The following is a 13,288-nucleotide window of genomic DNA, read 5'->3' on the forward strand; positions in this document are numbered from 1 at the left end:
CAGAGTTGCTAGCCCCACACCCAACCTCCTCCTTCTCATCCTGGACTTGGGACCAGGCAATGGTGGTGGCATCCCTGCCGGAGAACGAACCCGGTACCTTTGGATTAGAAAATCCAACGCGCTATCCACTGTGCTATGCACTTAGCTAAGTATAATATATGATTATTTCTGTGACTGCTCTTGGAAGAAAAGCACTTAGGCAGTTATCAAAGTGGGTTTTGGGTATTATGGATAGTCATATCATTGACATGTGGTGCACTGTAGATTTTCACAACAGTAGCGTCAAGGATTACCAGTTGATAAAGAAGAAAATGCTTTTAATGTACTTTAATTTATGTGCTAAAATTATTTAACTCCTGTCAGGTATTTTGTAATGTGGTTTGTTAATATGATTTTTTTAACTATTGAAATGTATGTATAAAACCTAAACAAATTATTTTGTTTCATATCCTCCACGTGCAAAATTTTTAAAGGCTTAGCAACCTACATCAAGCAGCAACTGAGTATAAAGGTTGTAACTATAAGAGAAAATTGTTTGCTTTACTTCTTTATTTACTGTTCTATATTTTAAGAAAAATACATTTAAGAACTTATTTCAAAATAGCAATAATCATTGTTTGTCCCTAGAATGGGTACTGTGAGCTATCTTTAAGTTTTATATCTAAAAAACAAACTTGATATTTTTGTTATATTTTACTGTTTATGTAAATTTGCTGTTATTATGTGTATTTTAAAGTCAAATGTAAACAAGGATTGTATAGTTTTCAGATTCTGTTAGTTGACTCTGATAGTGAGAGGAAGCACATAAAAAAGCTGTTGCATCTAAAACTGATCTTCAAAAGTTGCTAAATAAAATTTAATAATGAGGAGATTTTGTGAGAGACAAGAAATCAAATAACTTATTTAACAGGGTGCATATGCATCCTTGAAAGTTCTTGAAAGGGGCCATTTTTTTGAAAAAGACTTTGAAAATATTATAATACCAGAATATATCGATATATCTAACTTTATTGCATGCTGCAGAGTTGAGCGCAATGAATAGTCTTTCTTTTCTTTTTTTTTTAGTCTACATTCTTATGTTGAACAAATAAATAGGAATTTTATAAAATTTCAGTGGAATCTGATTGATTTTGATGTAGATTTTAGCTTTCAAAGTGCTTGAAAACCATTTTGAGAGTGCTTAGAAAGTCCTTGAAAAGTGCTTAAAATTGATCTAAGCAATTCAGTATGAACCATGATTTAACTAAGCTTCAGGGTGAGTTCATTGAGTAAAAAGCTACTGTTCAAAATGCACAATATAACTGTTTCATGTAAAAAACTTTCAGTTCTCTTATATTGAAGGTATTTTGTGACATACCTGTGTTTAATTGCTCCATACAGACTGTGTAATGTTAGAGTAAGTAATTAAGTGTGTTAGTAAATACAAAATTAAAATGTTTGTAAACAATAGTAATTTATCTATTGATAATTACTGAATAAATGTGATGGCAACTCCTAGAGAAACATGCTGAGTACTAACATCACAATATTATGGTAAATATGAAATAAATGTTATAGTAAATACTAAGTAAATGTGATGGTTTGTGACATAGACATTATTTAAATCATTATTGGTGTGGTGGATAGATATCCTTAACAGTAACTTCTGATAAAAAAAAAGGGGGGGGGGTACTACTGGAACTTAAAATTAACCCTGTAATAATGTAGCCAATTTAAAAGACCAGTCAGATTAGGATTCTTTTTAAATAAAACTTAGTATAATTAGAATGCATTGATCTATTTTTTGGATACCCTTCAGCCATAATCCCAATAATACTTAATGAAATTAATGTTGAGGCATTATATACTGTAACCCATTTTTCTTTATTTCAGGAAAAGGATCTGAAACAGTATATGGATGATTGTGGGAACATACTCAGTATGAATAATGTTAAGGTATGCAGAAACCTTCACATTAACATGTGCATGTAGGTATACCTTGGTCTCTGGTGATTACATCGCTATTTACGGTAGAACATAGCATTCTTTGGGGAAAGGCTTGTTGTTTTATTATTTTCAGAACATTTTTTGCCATTTTTTCTTCTTCCTCTTTGTCAAATGTACATTAAGTATGTTGTACTTCTTAACACCATTTGGTCAGATCCTTAGTTTTGTATTTTTTTGCTTATTTATGGTTTGCTTATAGAAAATCACCTACATCTTTTATGTTAAGGTTGAAATAACTGCTTAACTCAACCTCTGATATAGTTTCATCATGTCAAACTTGATGTACAATTTCTATACAAGGCTCAGTCTTCCTTCAATTTTTTTTTGGAGTTTAAAATATAAAAAAAGCCTACAAATCACAAAACTTGAGAAACATTAACAACTAAGTCATTTTATGAATTATACTTGTAGTAACAGACAAGGATGTTACGATGCTACATGGCAGCAGTAAATTTGTTTGCACATATGGTGTTTGTCTTATCGTTGGACATGAGAACAATATGTTTTATGTAAAAACATATTTCTGTAAATAATTTTAATTTTCTTAATTATTTGATAACGACTTATATTTCTCACTTAAATGTACAATGCATTAGAATACAATCATGGGTACACCACGAATATGTTGTAAACAGTTACTTTGTTTTAATTCACTTACAAACAGTATCATTAACAAATTAAAATTATTGTTTTACTTAATTCTAATAAACTTTATTTCCTGGTAAGAAAAAAAGATTACTTTTAAGCTTGATACAGGTCTGTTAATTATATGTATTTTAGTGAATTTTGTCATTGCTAAGACACTAGTGGTGATTTATTAAAAAAGTGTGTTAATTCTAATATGATCACTCAATGAATTTTGTCTCAGAAATAGTCAAATTTTGCTCTAAATGTTTCTTTTTTTTTCTAGCTCTTTCTGTTCCAGTTATTACGTGGTTTAGCATACTGTCATCGCAGACGTATACTTCATCGAGATCTCAAACCACAGAATTTGCTCATTAATGACAGGGGGGAATTAAAATTAGCAGACTTTGGTAAGAATTTATTACAGTTTGCTTTATTATATATACCTGATTGATTTTATTTATGTACTGTTTTGTCTTGATGGGGCTTCTAGCCATTTATATATACATGTATATATAAATCAGCATTCAAGCTAGTGTTTTACAAGGTTTGAATGAGCTAAGACTTATTCAATAAAGTTCTAAACATTAAGAATTAGTAATGTGACTATTAATTATTTGAGTCCTTTCTCTCAGAGCGCAAACATTTTGTGATTTGTACAGTGCATTTTCTTTCATGCAAACTGCATTAAATAAGTTTATTTAGAACAAGAAATGTAGGTTTAAAATTTAAAGTCTTCATTAACTGGTGAGAAATGGGTTTCTCACTTTATGGTAATCTGAAGCCAACCACCTCCTTGGAGGATCTGAGTATTTGTTATTAATATTAATCCTATATATTATGAACTTGTTGTGATGCCTGTATTTAATATATGTTCAAAGTAACAATATACAATGTATTGTCATTTTCAACTTAGTAGATATTTAAACAAACATAGCTGCTGGTAGACCATTCTAATTATAATGTAGAAAGATAGTAATTGCCGAGACAAATAAAATTAAGGAATGAAGCCTTACTAGTACATGACCAGAAAGTTTAATGTTGAGTAGAAGAAAAGGCTGGAAGTGTTTAGGTGCTGAAGACATAAAGTTTTGCCATCAATTAACTACCTGGATGACTGTTTAATAGAAGCAACAGCGTAAATGAGTGTTCAGATAAAAGAATTAATGTTTGAGTTTTGTTTAACAAGTTTCAATTGAATTCATTGTTTTTAGCGAGTGCCACAATGAGATAATCAAGATTATTTTGCTAACAGATATCAAGTAGATTGGCTGTTTTGTAGAAGAAACAGAATAATGATTGTTTGGTTAAGAAAAATCAGTATTTGTAATTTTACTGACATATCAGGCAAGGCGATAGCACTGCCTGTGTAGGGATGTCTTGACTTGTTCATCGAAATGGTATTTTAAATATCTCCTCAATAGGCCATCACAACTTTACAATACTATACAGTGTTTCCTTCCAAAACATACAAACATACCTCCGTTGACACTATTAGCTATTTCTCGATCTTCATCTTTGCCATCTAACGTTGTGTTCACTTGCTCCAGTCTTTATATACCCCACTCGACTGGCTTCAGCAATATCTAATTTGCAAAACTTTATGCTGGCCCTCACACACCCTCTATTCAGGTCCTGTATTTAAGCACTATATGCAGACAATAAAATTATTTTTCTCAACAAAGCACGAGCATTCACACTAACGTTTTTTGAATTACATTTTCTTAGTTTTTGCCTTCTAATAATCGGGAATTTTTTTGTTTTGTTATCTAGAGACATATTTCGTTGAATTTTTTTTTCCTACAAAAAAAAATTGGACATGATTTCCAGTGCAATAGTTTCAAGCAGGGAGGCTACTTAGCTTTCATCTATTCCTCCTTTGTTATTTAGTGGTGAGCCACTCTCCGTGGAAAATGTCCATGACTGGAATCGGGGCGAGATGGAGTCCTTCATGCGACCCAGGGGTATCTCTCCGGGAGGTGTTTGTTTGAATTTTCATTCTGAAACTGGATATTCTGGGGAGAATTTAGACTCCCTGTTCCCTGCTCCTACTTTCACTGGAGTTTCCTCTCCTGAGGACTCATCTGATCAGCCACCTTCTGCCCCTTTTTTGCAGTTAGTTGCACATGTTTGTGATGTATTGGAGATGCAACCAGTTGATTTTGAGTTTACCACTGCTTTGTTGTCTGATCGATCTCAAGGGGATTTCTTAGTTTTTCTCCCTCTAATAATATTGCTGTGCATGCAGGGAGGTTTGCAACACAATTACGTGTAGCTATCCTTCCCCCCCCCCCCCAAAATCAGGAATGATATATATTTGGACACTCAAAGGTTGAATCCATTGTTGGATCTTAAGAGGGTTCAATTTTCGTGGATTCGTTTGACTTTTACCACTGTTTTAAAATACTTGTCTTCCCTTCAACTTTTGTCTGAAGTATATCACCGATCACCTCAACAATTTGACAATGAACTGGGCTTTTTACTGGTCTCTACTGTGACACATCTGTCCTCTTCAGGACTTGCCTTGGTGTCGTGGTTGGTCTGTTGCTGGGACTTGTTGAGTCGTGATGCTATTTTGGAGGGTATTCATTTACTTTCTTTTGCCCTTTGAAATTTACAAGAAGTGCCTTTTCTTCAGCCTTATTTATTTGCTGGAATTCCAGAATCTTTAGAAGCCCGAGTTGATACAGCTCGTTTGCAGTCTTCTTTATCGTCTTTGGCTGCTCAGCTCTATTCCACTTCAACTGGTACTTCTGCAGGTTCATCCCTTCGTGTTTCAAAGATCCCTCCTTCTACTCCTTGTTCCATTGGTTCTCCTAATAATTTCCATCCTTAGTTTAGTATATAGAGCACAACGGCGCCAGCAGTGTCGGAAACTACCTATTTTCACCAAATCCTGTGGGAGGACTGTTACATCTGTTTCAACATGTTTGGCATTCTTTCACCATCGATCATTGGGTTCTCAGAGTGCTGGAGTTGGGATTCGAGATTCAGTTTACTTCTCCCCCTCCCCTGTCCTCCTCTTTCAGACCTCAGATGTACAGATCCTCGAGCCCAAGCCATTCAGGAGTTGTTTCTCAAATGAGCCATCGAGAAGATTGATCCCATTCATCCAGGATGCTATTCTCATCTCTTTCTGATGCCCGAGAAAACTGGAGATTGGCACCCTATCATCGACGTAACTCGACCAGATCTTTTTCTTCAGCCTCCTTGTTTCACCATGTAATCTTTTCTTCAACTTCAATGACACTTCTCATCAGGTCTTTAGATGACCAAGTTCAATGTTGCAGAGGCCTATCTTCACATCCTCATAGCAGAATCTTCTCATCGTTTTGTGCATGAGAATCAAGTGTTCCAGTTTAGTACTCTCCCATTTGGACTTGCTTCAGCACCGTATGTCTTCTGCCGAGTTCTACAGGCCTTTGCTCGGCATCTTCATTTTCTGGGTCTGTGCACACATCACTATATGGACGATTGGATTTGGCACCAACTCATCATATTGCCAAACAACACACTCAGATTCTCTTTTCCAAAGCCAGAAAAACAGGCTTCATTATCAGGTTGGAAAAATCCATTCTTTTGCCAACTCAATACCTGATCCATCTAGGAGTGTTTTTCAACACCAATTTGGGCAGGGCTCAACCATCTCCCCTCCGGCTTCAACATATGGAATAAATTGTCAGGCTTTTGATTATATCACCTTTTCCCACTGCGTGGAGGGTTCTGCCTGTTTTTGGGATTTGGGTTTCTATCGAATCCCTTGTACCATTGGGTCAGGCCCATATGAGGTCTCTTCAGTGGGCACTTCGCGACCAATGGAGCATGCACATCAATCATTTGGATCAACCAGTCTCTTTGTTCGAGAACGAGATTGCAGATCTCCTGTGGTGGTTAGACAGGAACAACATGACTATCGTGGTTCAAATACCACCTCCTCGGCCAGATATCCATCTTTTCATGGATGGGCACTTTTCTTCAGGGACAGGAATTCCAGAGCATTTGGATGAACTCTGAATCTACCCTGCATATCAACGTTCTGGAACTTCTTGCAGTACATCGAGCAGTGATTCAAGATCTTCCTATCTTGATTGGGAAAATAGTCATAATTCACTCAGACAACTCCATGGTGGTCTCTTATCTTTCTTGTCAGGGAGGTACTCGTTTTTGGGATCTCTGTTTCCGAAATATCTCATCGTAAATCCGAACGTGACATGGTCCCATCTTTGGTCCTTGATGGGACAGTGTTCCACATACTCTCCATAATTCCATGAGTAAGCAGAATTCTCCTTGCCCACTTGGTGGGGGAGTAAAGACAACTGTTTGTAAATCCAGACTGGATGAGTTCTGGACTTTGGTGGAGTATTGCATATGATTCCATCAGTCCAGACCTGGGATGTTGCCTTTTGGACTTTTTCAGGTTGATCAGAAAGATTGTCCACTTTGGTGTTGCTTTCTTTCTTTCATAAATTTGGTGGTTCAAATTGCATCATTCTGTGGTTACTGGTATGGATTCTATCACAAAGATATATATATTTATATCTGTGGTCCAACTGCCCTGGCCACCAATGTGGGATATGGGTACCATGACCCCTTAAATCAAACCGGAGTTCTGGAACCTCAGCTGTTTGGTCGGGGCTGGACCATCATACTTGTATTATATTCCACCCTTTTCAATTTTCTATAGTTTTGGGTGAAGAGCATACCTGTTCTGGATGTAGTGTGGTGTTCCCAACTTTGATACCACTTCTCGTGGTACATATTTGTTTTCTGCAGACACTTTCTGTATGATCTGTCCTCTTCGGCCCCTCCGCCTTATCAATGTGGGATTCTAGCTATTAGTGTTAGCAGAGGTATGTATGTTTTTGAAGTTATCATTTTCTTAAACTGAAAATGTATTTCCAAACATACTTACCTCCACTGACACAAAGAGCCGGTTTTAGTGACCGGAATGAGGTAAGTCTCGAAACAGTGATTTTATTGTCTGCATACAGTGCTTATATACAGTACTTGCGTAGAGGGCATATGAGAGCCAGCGTAAAGTTTAGCAAGTTAGATATTGCCCAAGGCAGTCGAGTGGGATATATAAAGACTGGAGCAAGCGAACACAAAGTTAGATTGCAAAGATGAAGATCGAGAAATAGCTATTAGTGTCAGCGGAGGTAAGTATGTTTGGAAATTCATTTTCAATTTAGGAAAATGATAACTTTTATAACAATATCTATGTAATGACTGAGTCGCAAGTTCTGGAAGTGTCTATAAATATTGTAACAAAAAGTTTAAATTTCTTGTTCTTTTTTTATTACATGATAACTCAAAACAAAACTATGGTGTCAACTACATTCACTGAGGTGACTTAGTTTCAAACAGAGTATCTGCTTTTATAAGTATTATTAATAACTAATAGTAATTTTAAAAAAAATTCATAATTCTAATGTAAACGATGTTATCATTACCCCTTGAAGTTAGTTTTCTTACAGAAATTTAGTGTTCCTTCAAAAAACTTAAGTACAGGGTGAAACAGGAATTACCAGCCAGTAATAGATAAACAATAAATTACACAGTTGAAGTCTCATTGCATTTAGAACATTGTTATAAATAAAACCTTCCTATATCTATTGAAACACTGCATTAAAAATAAGCGAGTAAAGAAAAACTTTCCAAGAAAGGAAATAAATGTATGGGTAGCTAATATCAATCCTTCAAAAACAATGCAAACAAGACAGTAATATACATAACTATTCAATCACAATTAAGTTTAATTTACTGTATTTTGCCTGTTAACATTCTACTGCACTGTGTGTCTGTGCTATTATATAGGGATGATGTAATTGCCATCCCTACTATCTTCTTTGCATTGATATTAGCCATCCCTACATTTACATCCTTTTTTTGAAATGTTTTCTTTACTTGTGATTAATGGATTGATTCCTAAGCAGATTGAATAACTTCAAGTAGACTGTTCTTTATTAGAGAGGAACAGCGCTTTGATTGTTTTCAAGATTAACATAGGTTAAAGCAAAACAAAAGTGACTTTTTGTTGGAAGATTTGTCAACTTGTAGAGTATTTTCAAGAATTGCTAGTTTTTTTGTTTACAGAAGAACAAAAGAATTGCCTTGTTTAACATTTTGTGTCTAATAAACTGTACATATCTGTGTTTTAGGACTTGCCCGAGCTAAGTCTGTTCCAACAAAAACATATTCGAATGAAGTTGTTACGCTGTGGTGAGTGTAACATTTCATATTTCACATTAACTTTGATCTTAAAGATGAACATAGACTATGAATTTTGTTTGTAATCAATTCTATATAATTTTTATGCTAGATAGTGGTACATGCATTTTACTTTATTAATAACCTTGTGCAGAATTTTAACATTTTAGACATGAGTTTTTTAGATGAGCTTTATGTATATGAAACAATCGTCATAATAATATGAATATCAAACTTAGTTCTCCACTGTACTTTTATAGGTATCGACCCCCAGATGTTTTGTTAGGCTCTACAGAATACACTACCTCTATTGACTTGTGGTAAGTGAGGTGATAAGGCTTTTCATAATTTCTCATGCTGGTTTTTTATCTTATTAAGTGTAATGATTTTAATCTAAATACTTCTTGACTAAAATGTGATTACAGACGTTGACAAATTTTCCAGTATGTATGGGCTGTTTGCATTAACTCTCTACACTGGCTCGGTCGAATTGACCAACCATGTGACCACTTTGTACCCGTGTAAAGTCGTTATAATTTTGATACTACTAACTTTTATTGTTTTATTGTCCTTTGATTGCTTTTAAAACAATGTCTAACTACTTTTTGTACCATTATAAGTTGTGAATCACTTGGGGAATGTGGAGCTCACGTTATGCTATCGAGTTACCTTACTCACAAGCTACGCGCGTGTGATCATTGTGAAACATTTTTATTATATTATTATTATTTATTTTACCTAACCTAACTTTGAATGACCTAAAGAGGTTCATGTTCTTACATTTTAGTTACTTTTATAATAAGAAATAAAGAGTACACGTGAAAAACATTAAATAAAGTAGTTACCCAGGTTTTCTTTTTTCTTGTCGACTGTCGATGACACTTAACCCTACTTTTTTTTTATACTAATGATAGTAATGCACTAAATTTTTATTTAATTAAATAATGTACCAAAGAACAAAGAATAATAACATGTAAAAAGCAGACAATTTCCCATAACTATCACAATTTTTCTGTCATTCTAACTATATGACAAGAGCTGCTACAAATTCATTGAAGCTAGTCAATGTATTTCCTGCTGGAATGAAGCTTGTACTATAAGAGAAAATGACAATTCTCTGTTCAGAAAACAAAGTAATAAAATATGACATTTGATAGATGAAAACCTTGACATTCTATTAGTTGTAAATAATGTAGTATTAAATTTAAGAGAAAACTATTAACAAATCCTGAAAGAGAGGATGCATCAAGAGGGATCTGATTTTCTATTTGATGGCTCTGTAATCAAACAGGATTTAAGGCTATAAAAATTATGGTTTGTCTGAGCAATGACGATTGTATAGTGAAATTTTGTTGTAATTGGAGAGGTGGTTAATAATTAAGAGAAGAGGGGATGCCTAGGGAAAAAATGTCATTCCTCACACTAGGGTAAATTCAGGATTTTCTTAATATTGCCTTATAAAATTAAGAACTTAAAACTTATATACCATTAAAATATGGATTATTAGTTATGATTTTATGACATATTAATTGGTATAACAAACAAATAGTAGTAAGTCACTACAAAAATGTAAGTCACTACAAACCTCATGACATGTGCAGTATGATGTTTTTTGTTGAAGTGAGATGTCACTAAGAACCTGATGCAAGTTTTGAGTGTAAGCTGGAAGTTTAGTTTGGATTTACTGCTTAGTGTGTTCTGAATTTAGTTACAAGAGTCAAGCTTAATTAACTCTTTGTGTATTGTTTTCACTGTTGTATCTCAGGCTTAGTAACTAAGTTGTATTTGGGGCTAAAATAAATATTTCTTCGATCACCCTTTTGTCTTTCCCCTTCTCTTCGAGCTTCGAGACAAAAAGACTATTTCTGTCAAATAGACACCTTGCAAAGGCTGATAAAACCACGTGGAGAAAATTCTGAACTTTTGATTGATTATAAATATGTTATAAAGCAAAGTTGGTGTACCTAAACAAGTATTTCTAAAAATGGAAGGAGTGAGTAGGGCCACTACGTTTGATTCATTAAATATAGTGATATCTCAGCAAATAGAAAAGATAGGAGGTTCTTATTTTATATTTTAACTTGTCAATATTGGTAATTTGAGTTGCTATTTCATAAGAGTAAGAAACTATAGACTTTGTAATTGGACTTCAGCACATCTAATTTGAACCAAAGCTGCATTCGACATACCACATGACACACAAAAATCAATATTTAGGAATCTTTTTTAATATTTACTTTTAAATTAAGAAATTAACTAATATATAATTCTAAAATTTGAATTATAATGTACAATTTAATTCCAAACTTATTGTCATACATTCATAAAATAGTAGTTCAATAAAACTTTCAATGGAAGTCTACAAATGTGATTACATGCCCTCTGATACCTACCTGTAGGAAAACCTGTAGCTATAGGGTTAAATCTGCATCTTCATATTCCCATAAGCTGATTATGAGTATTGTATGTATAATTGTGACTGTTTCAAAGGAAACAACGGATTGTAATATCCAAACACACAAAAAAGTCTTACTTATCTATAATTCTGATAGATTCAGAAACTGCTGAGCAGCTAACAGTATTTTATTTGGTCTGATTCGGTACCATAATAAACCCTCAATTTTTTTCAAACTAGTCTTAAGTATTTCATCATGTGTAAAATAACTTGTTATTTACTAGTGATGTTTAAAAGAAAAATAATTAGAATGATTTTAGTGTATTATTTAAATTAAATGAGGTGTAGAAAAAATTTGAGTAGAAGTTGATAAAAACGTATGTTCTTTGATTTCACAGAAGTTTTATGTATACTTCCTGATGTCAGTTTATAAGTTCCAGGGATAAGGGAAGTTTTCACATGTTGTCATGATCTGATATTTTGTTTATGTATTATTATTTTAATGTTCAGAAGGATTGTTACTGTTTTAAAACTATCCAGGGGTGTAGGGTGTATATTTTTCGAAATGGCTAGTGGACGACCCCTCTTTCCCGGGTCTACCGTGGAAGACGAACTTCATTTAATTTTTCGAACTCTTGGAACGCCAACAGAAGAAACATGGCCAGGGCTCACCCATATTGAAGAGTTTCAGAACTTTAAGTTTCCTAAGTATGAACTTGAGCCTCTCGTGAACAGGGTACCAAGACTGGACTGTGAAGGACTAGATTTACTGACCAAATTCTTGAAGGTTGGTATCACCTAATCCACTTTCTCCTGTGATATTTCTTTGTAGGCTTCAAGTACTGTGTGTTACAGGTGATGTAGTGATTGCTATATAAAAGCTTATATCAGTTAGAAACTTCCCTCTATCGTGCAATTATTCTTTCAACTACATGATTTAATGTGTTTGTATTCACTTGTTTTTAGTATTTCTTTTATATATATATATAAACAACACTTAACTAAATTTTGTGAGAAACATTATATATAAATTTATGACTGTTATATTGATCCACAGATTTGGTATGATATATATATATATATATATATATTTAGATGTCTGTTATGAGATCTTTAAATACATGTAATGAATAGATAGCTATTGCAAGGTATTTTTGGTGACTGTTAACTGAATGTAGTTGGTTATTTGCAGTACTCAAGGTGTAAAAACTTGAAAAGATAAACTCCTGAAACCTATTCACAGATACATGTTTGTTCCTCCTCAATTTGAGTTATACACAACTTTCATTCATTCAGTTTTTATATGTGCATACCAACTGAAAAATAATCCCCATTTGGTTTCTAAGTCTGCTGTCTTCCCTCCCTGTTTTTGAAATTAGATTAAGGTTAGGCTTAACTCAAGGTTTGCTGAAATAGTAGGCTAGCTTGCCACAGCATTGCTTTTAATTCAGTTATTATTACCAGGGTTTTGTTACTTCTATTCTTGACAAATACATGATTACCACTAAAAATAACAAAAATAATAACATAATAATAAATTTCCAGTTGGTAAGAACTCTATTCTACTAATTTGGATAGTTCTGGATCAAATCCTAATCTTTCTAGCTTCAAACAACGTTCTTTTTTTTTTCTTTTTTCTTTTTGGAGGACAACACTTAACTAATAATGGTTGGAGACGGCTTAAATGGGTAATGAAGAAAAACTTTAATATAAGTTTAACATAACAGTAATTGTACAAGTTTCAACAAGGTTTTGTCATCATCAGGTACAAGTAATTTACACTGACACGGATATATATATACAGTATTGAACAAAGAAGTCACATGACCGGAACTGTTGCAAAACTTAAAAGAGGTATCTAGGCACCCCGGGGTGTTGGTTTAGAGTAGGGTTGTTTTGTTCAATTAAGATGGATTCCTTGATTTTTCGTTTGTTTATGTTGGGTTCTTTGATAAAATTAGGGTTGTTTTGTTCAATTAAGATGGATTCCTTGATTTTTCGTTTGTTTATGTTGGGTTCTTTGTTTAAAATACTGTGTTTTTAATAGATATACTATGGTTTTTTGAGTTGCAA

The 13,288-nt window shown here is 33.8% G+C and overlaps 1 protein-coding gene across 7 annotated transcripts in view; it reads left to right on the plus strand.

Annotated features, from left to right (window-relative positions):
- The window catches only part of LOC106468256 (cyclin-dependent kinase 17-like), a 142,130-nt gene that overhangs the window by 118,948 nt on the left and 9,894 nt on the right, over window positions 1-13,288 (plus strand). For all 7 annotated transcript variants that reach the window (XM_022396586.1, XM_022396589.1, XM_022396591.1 and 4 more), the window contains 5 exons: window positions 1,873-1,935; window positions 2,897-3,020; window positions 8,772-8,832; window positions 9,081-9,140; window positions 11,756-12,002. In XM_022396586.1, coding sequence (XP_022252294.1) covers window positions 1,873-1,935; window positions 2,897-3,020; window positions 8,772-8,832; window positions 9,081-9,140; window positions 11,756-12,002 — 555 coding nt within the window. The remainder of the gene's footprint in view (window positions 1-1,872; window positions 1,936-2,896; window positions 3,021-8,771; window positions 8,833-9,080; window positions 9,141-11,755; window positions 12,003-13,288) is intronic.

This window comes from Limulus polyphemus, unplaced genomic scaffold (assembly GCF_000517525.1).
Source record: "Limulus polyphemus unplaced genomic scaffold, Limulus_polyphemus-2.1.2 Scaffold2937, whole genome shotgun sequence".
NCBI lineage: Eukaryota > Metazoa > Arthropoda > Merostomata > Xiphosura > Limulidae > Limulus > Limulus polyphemus.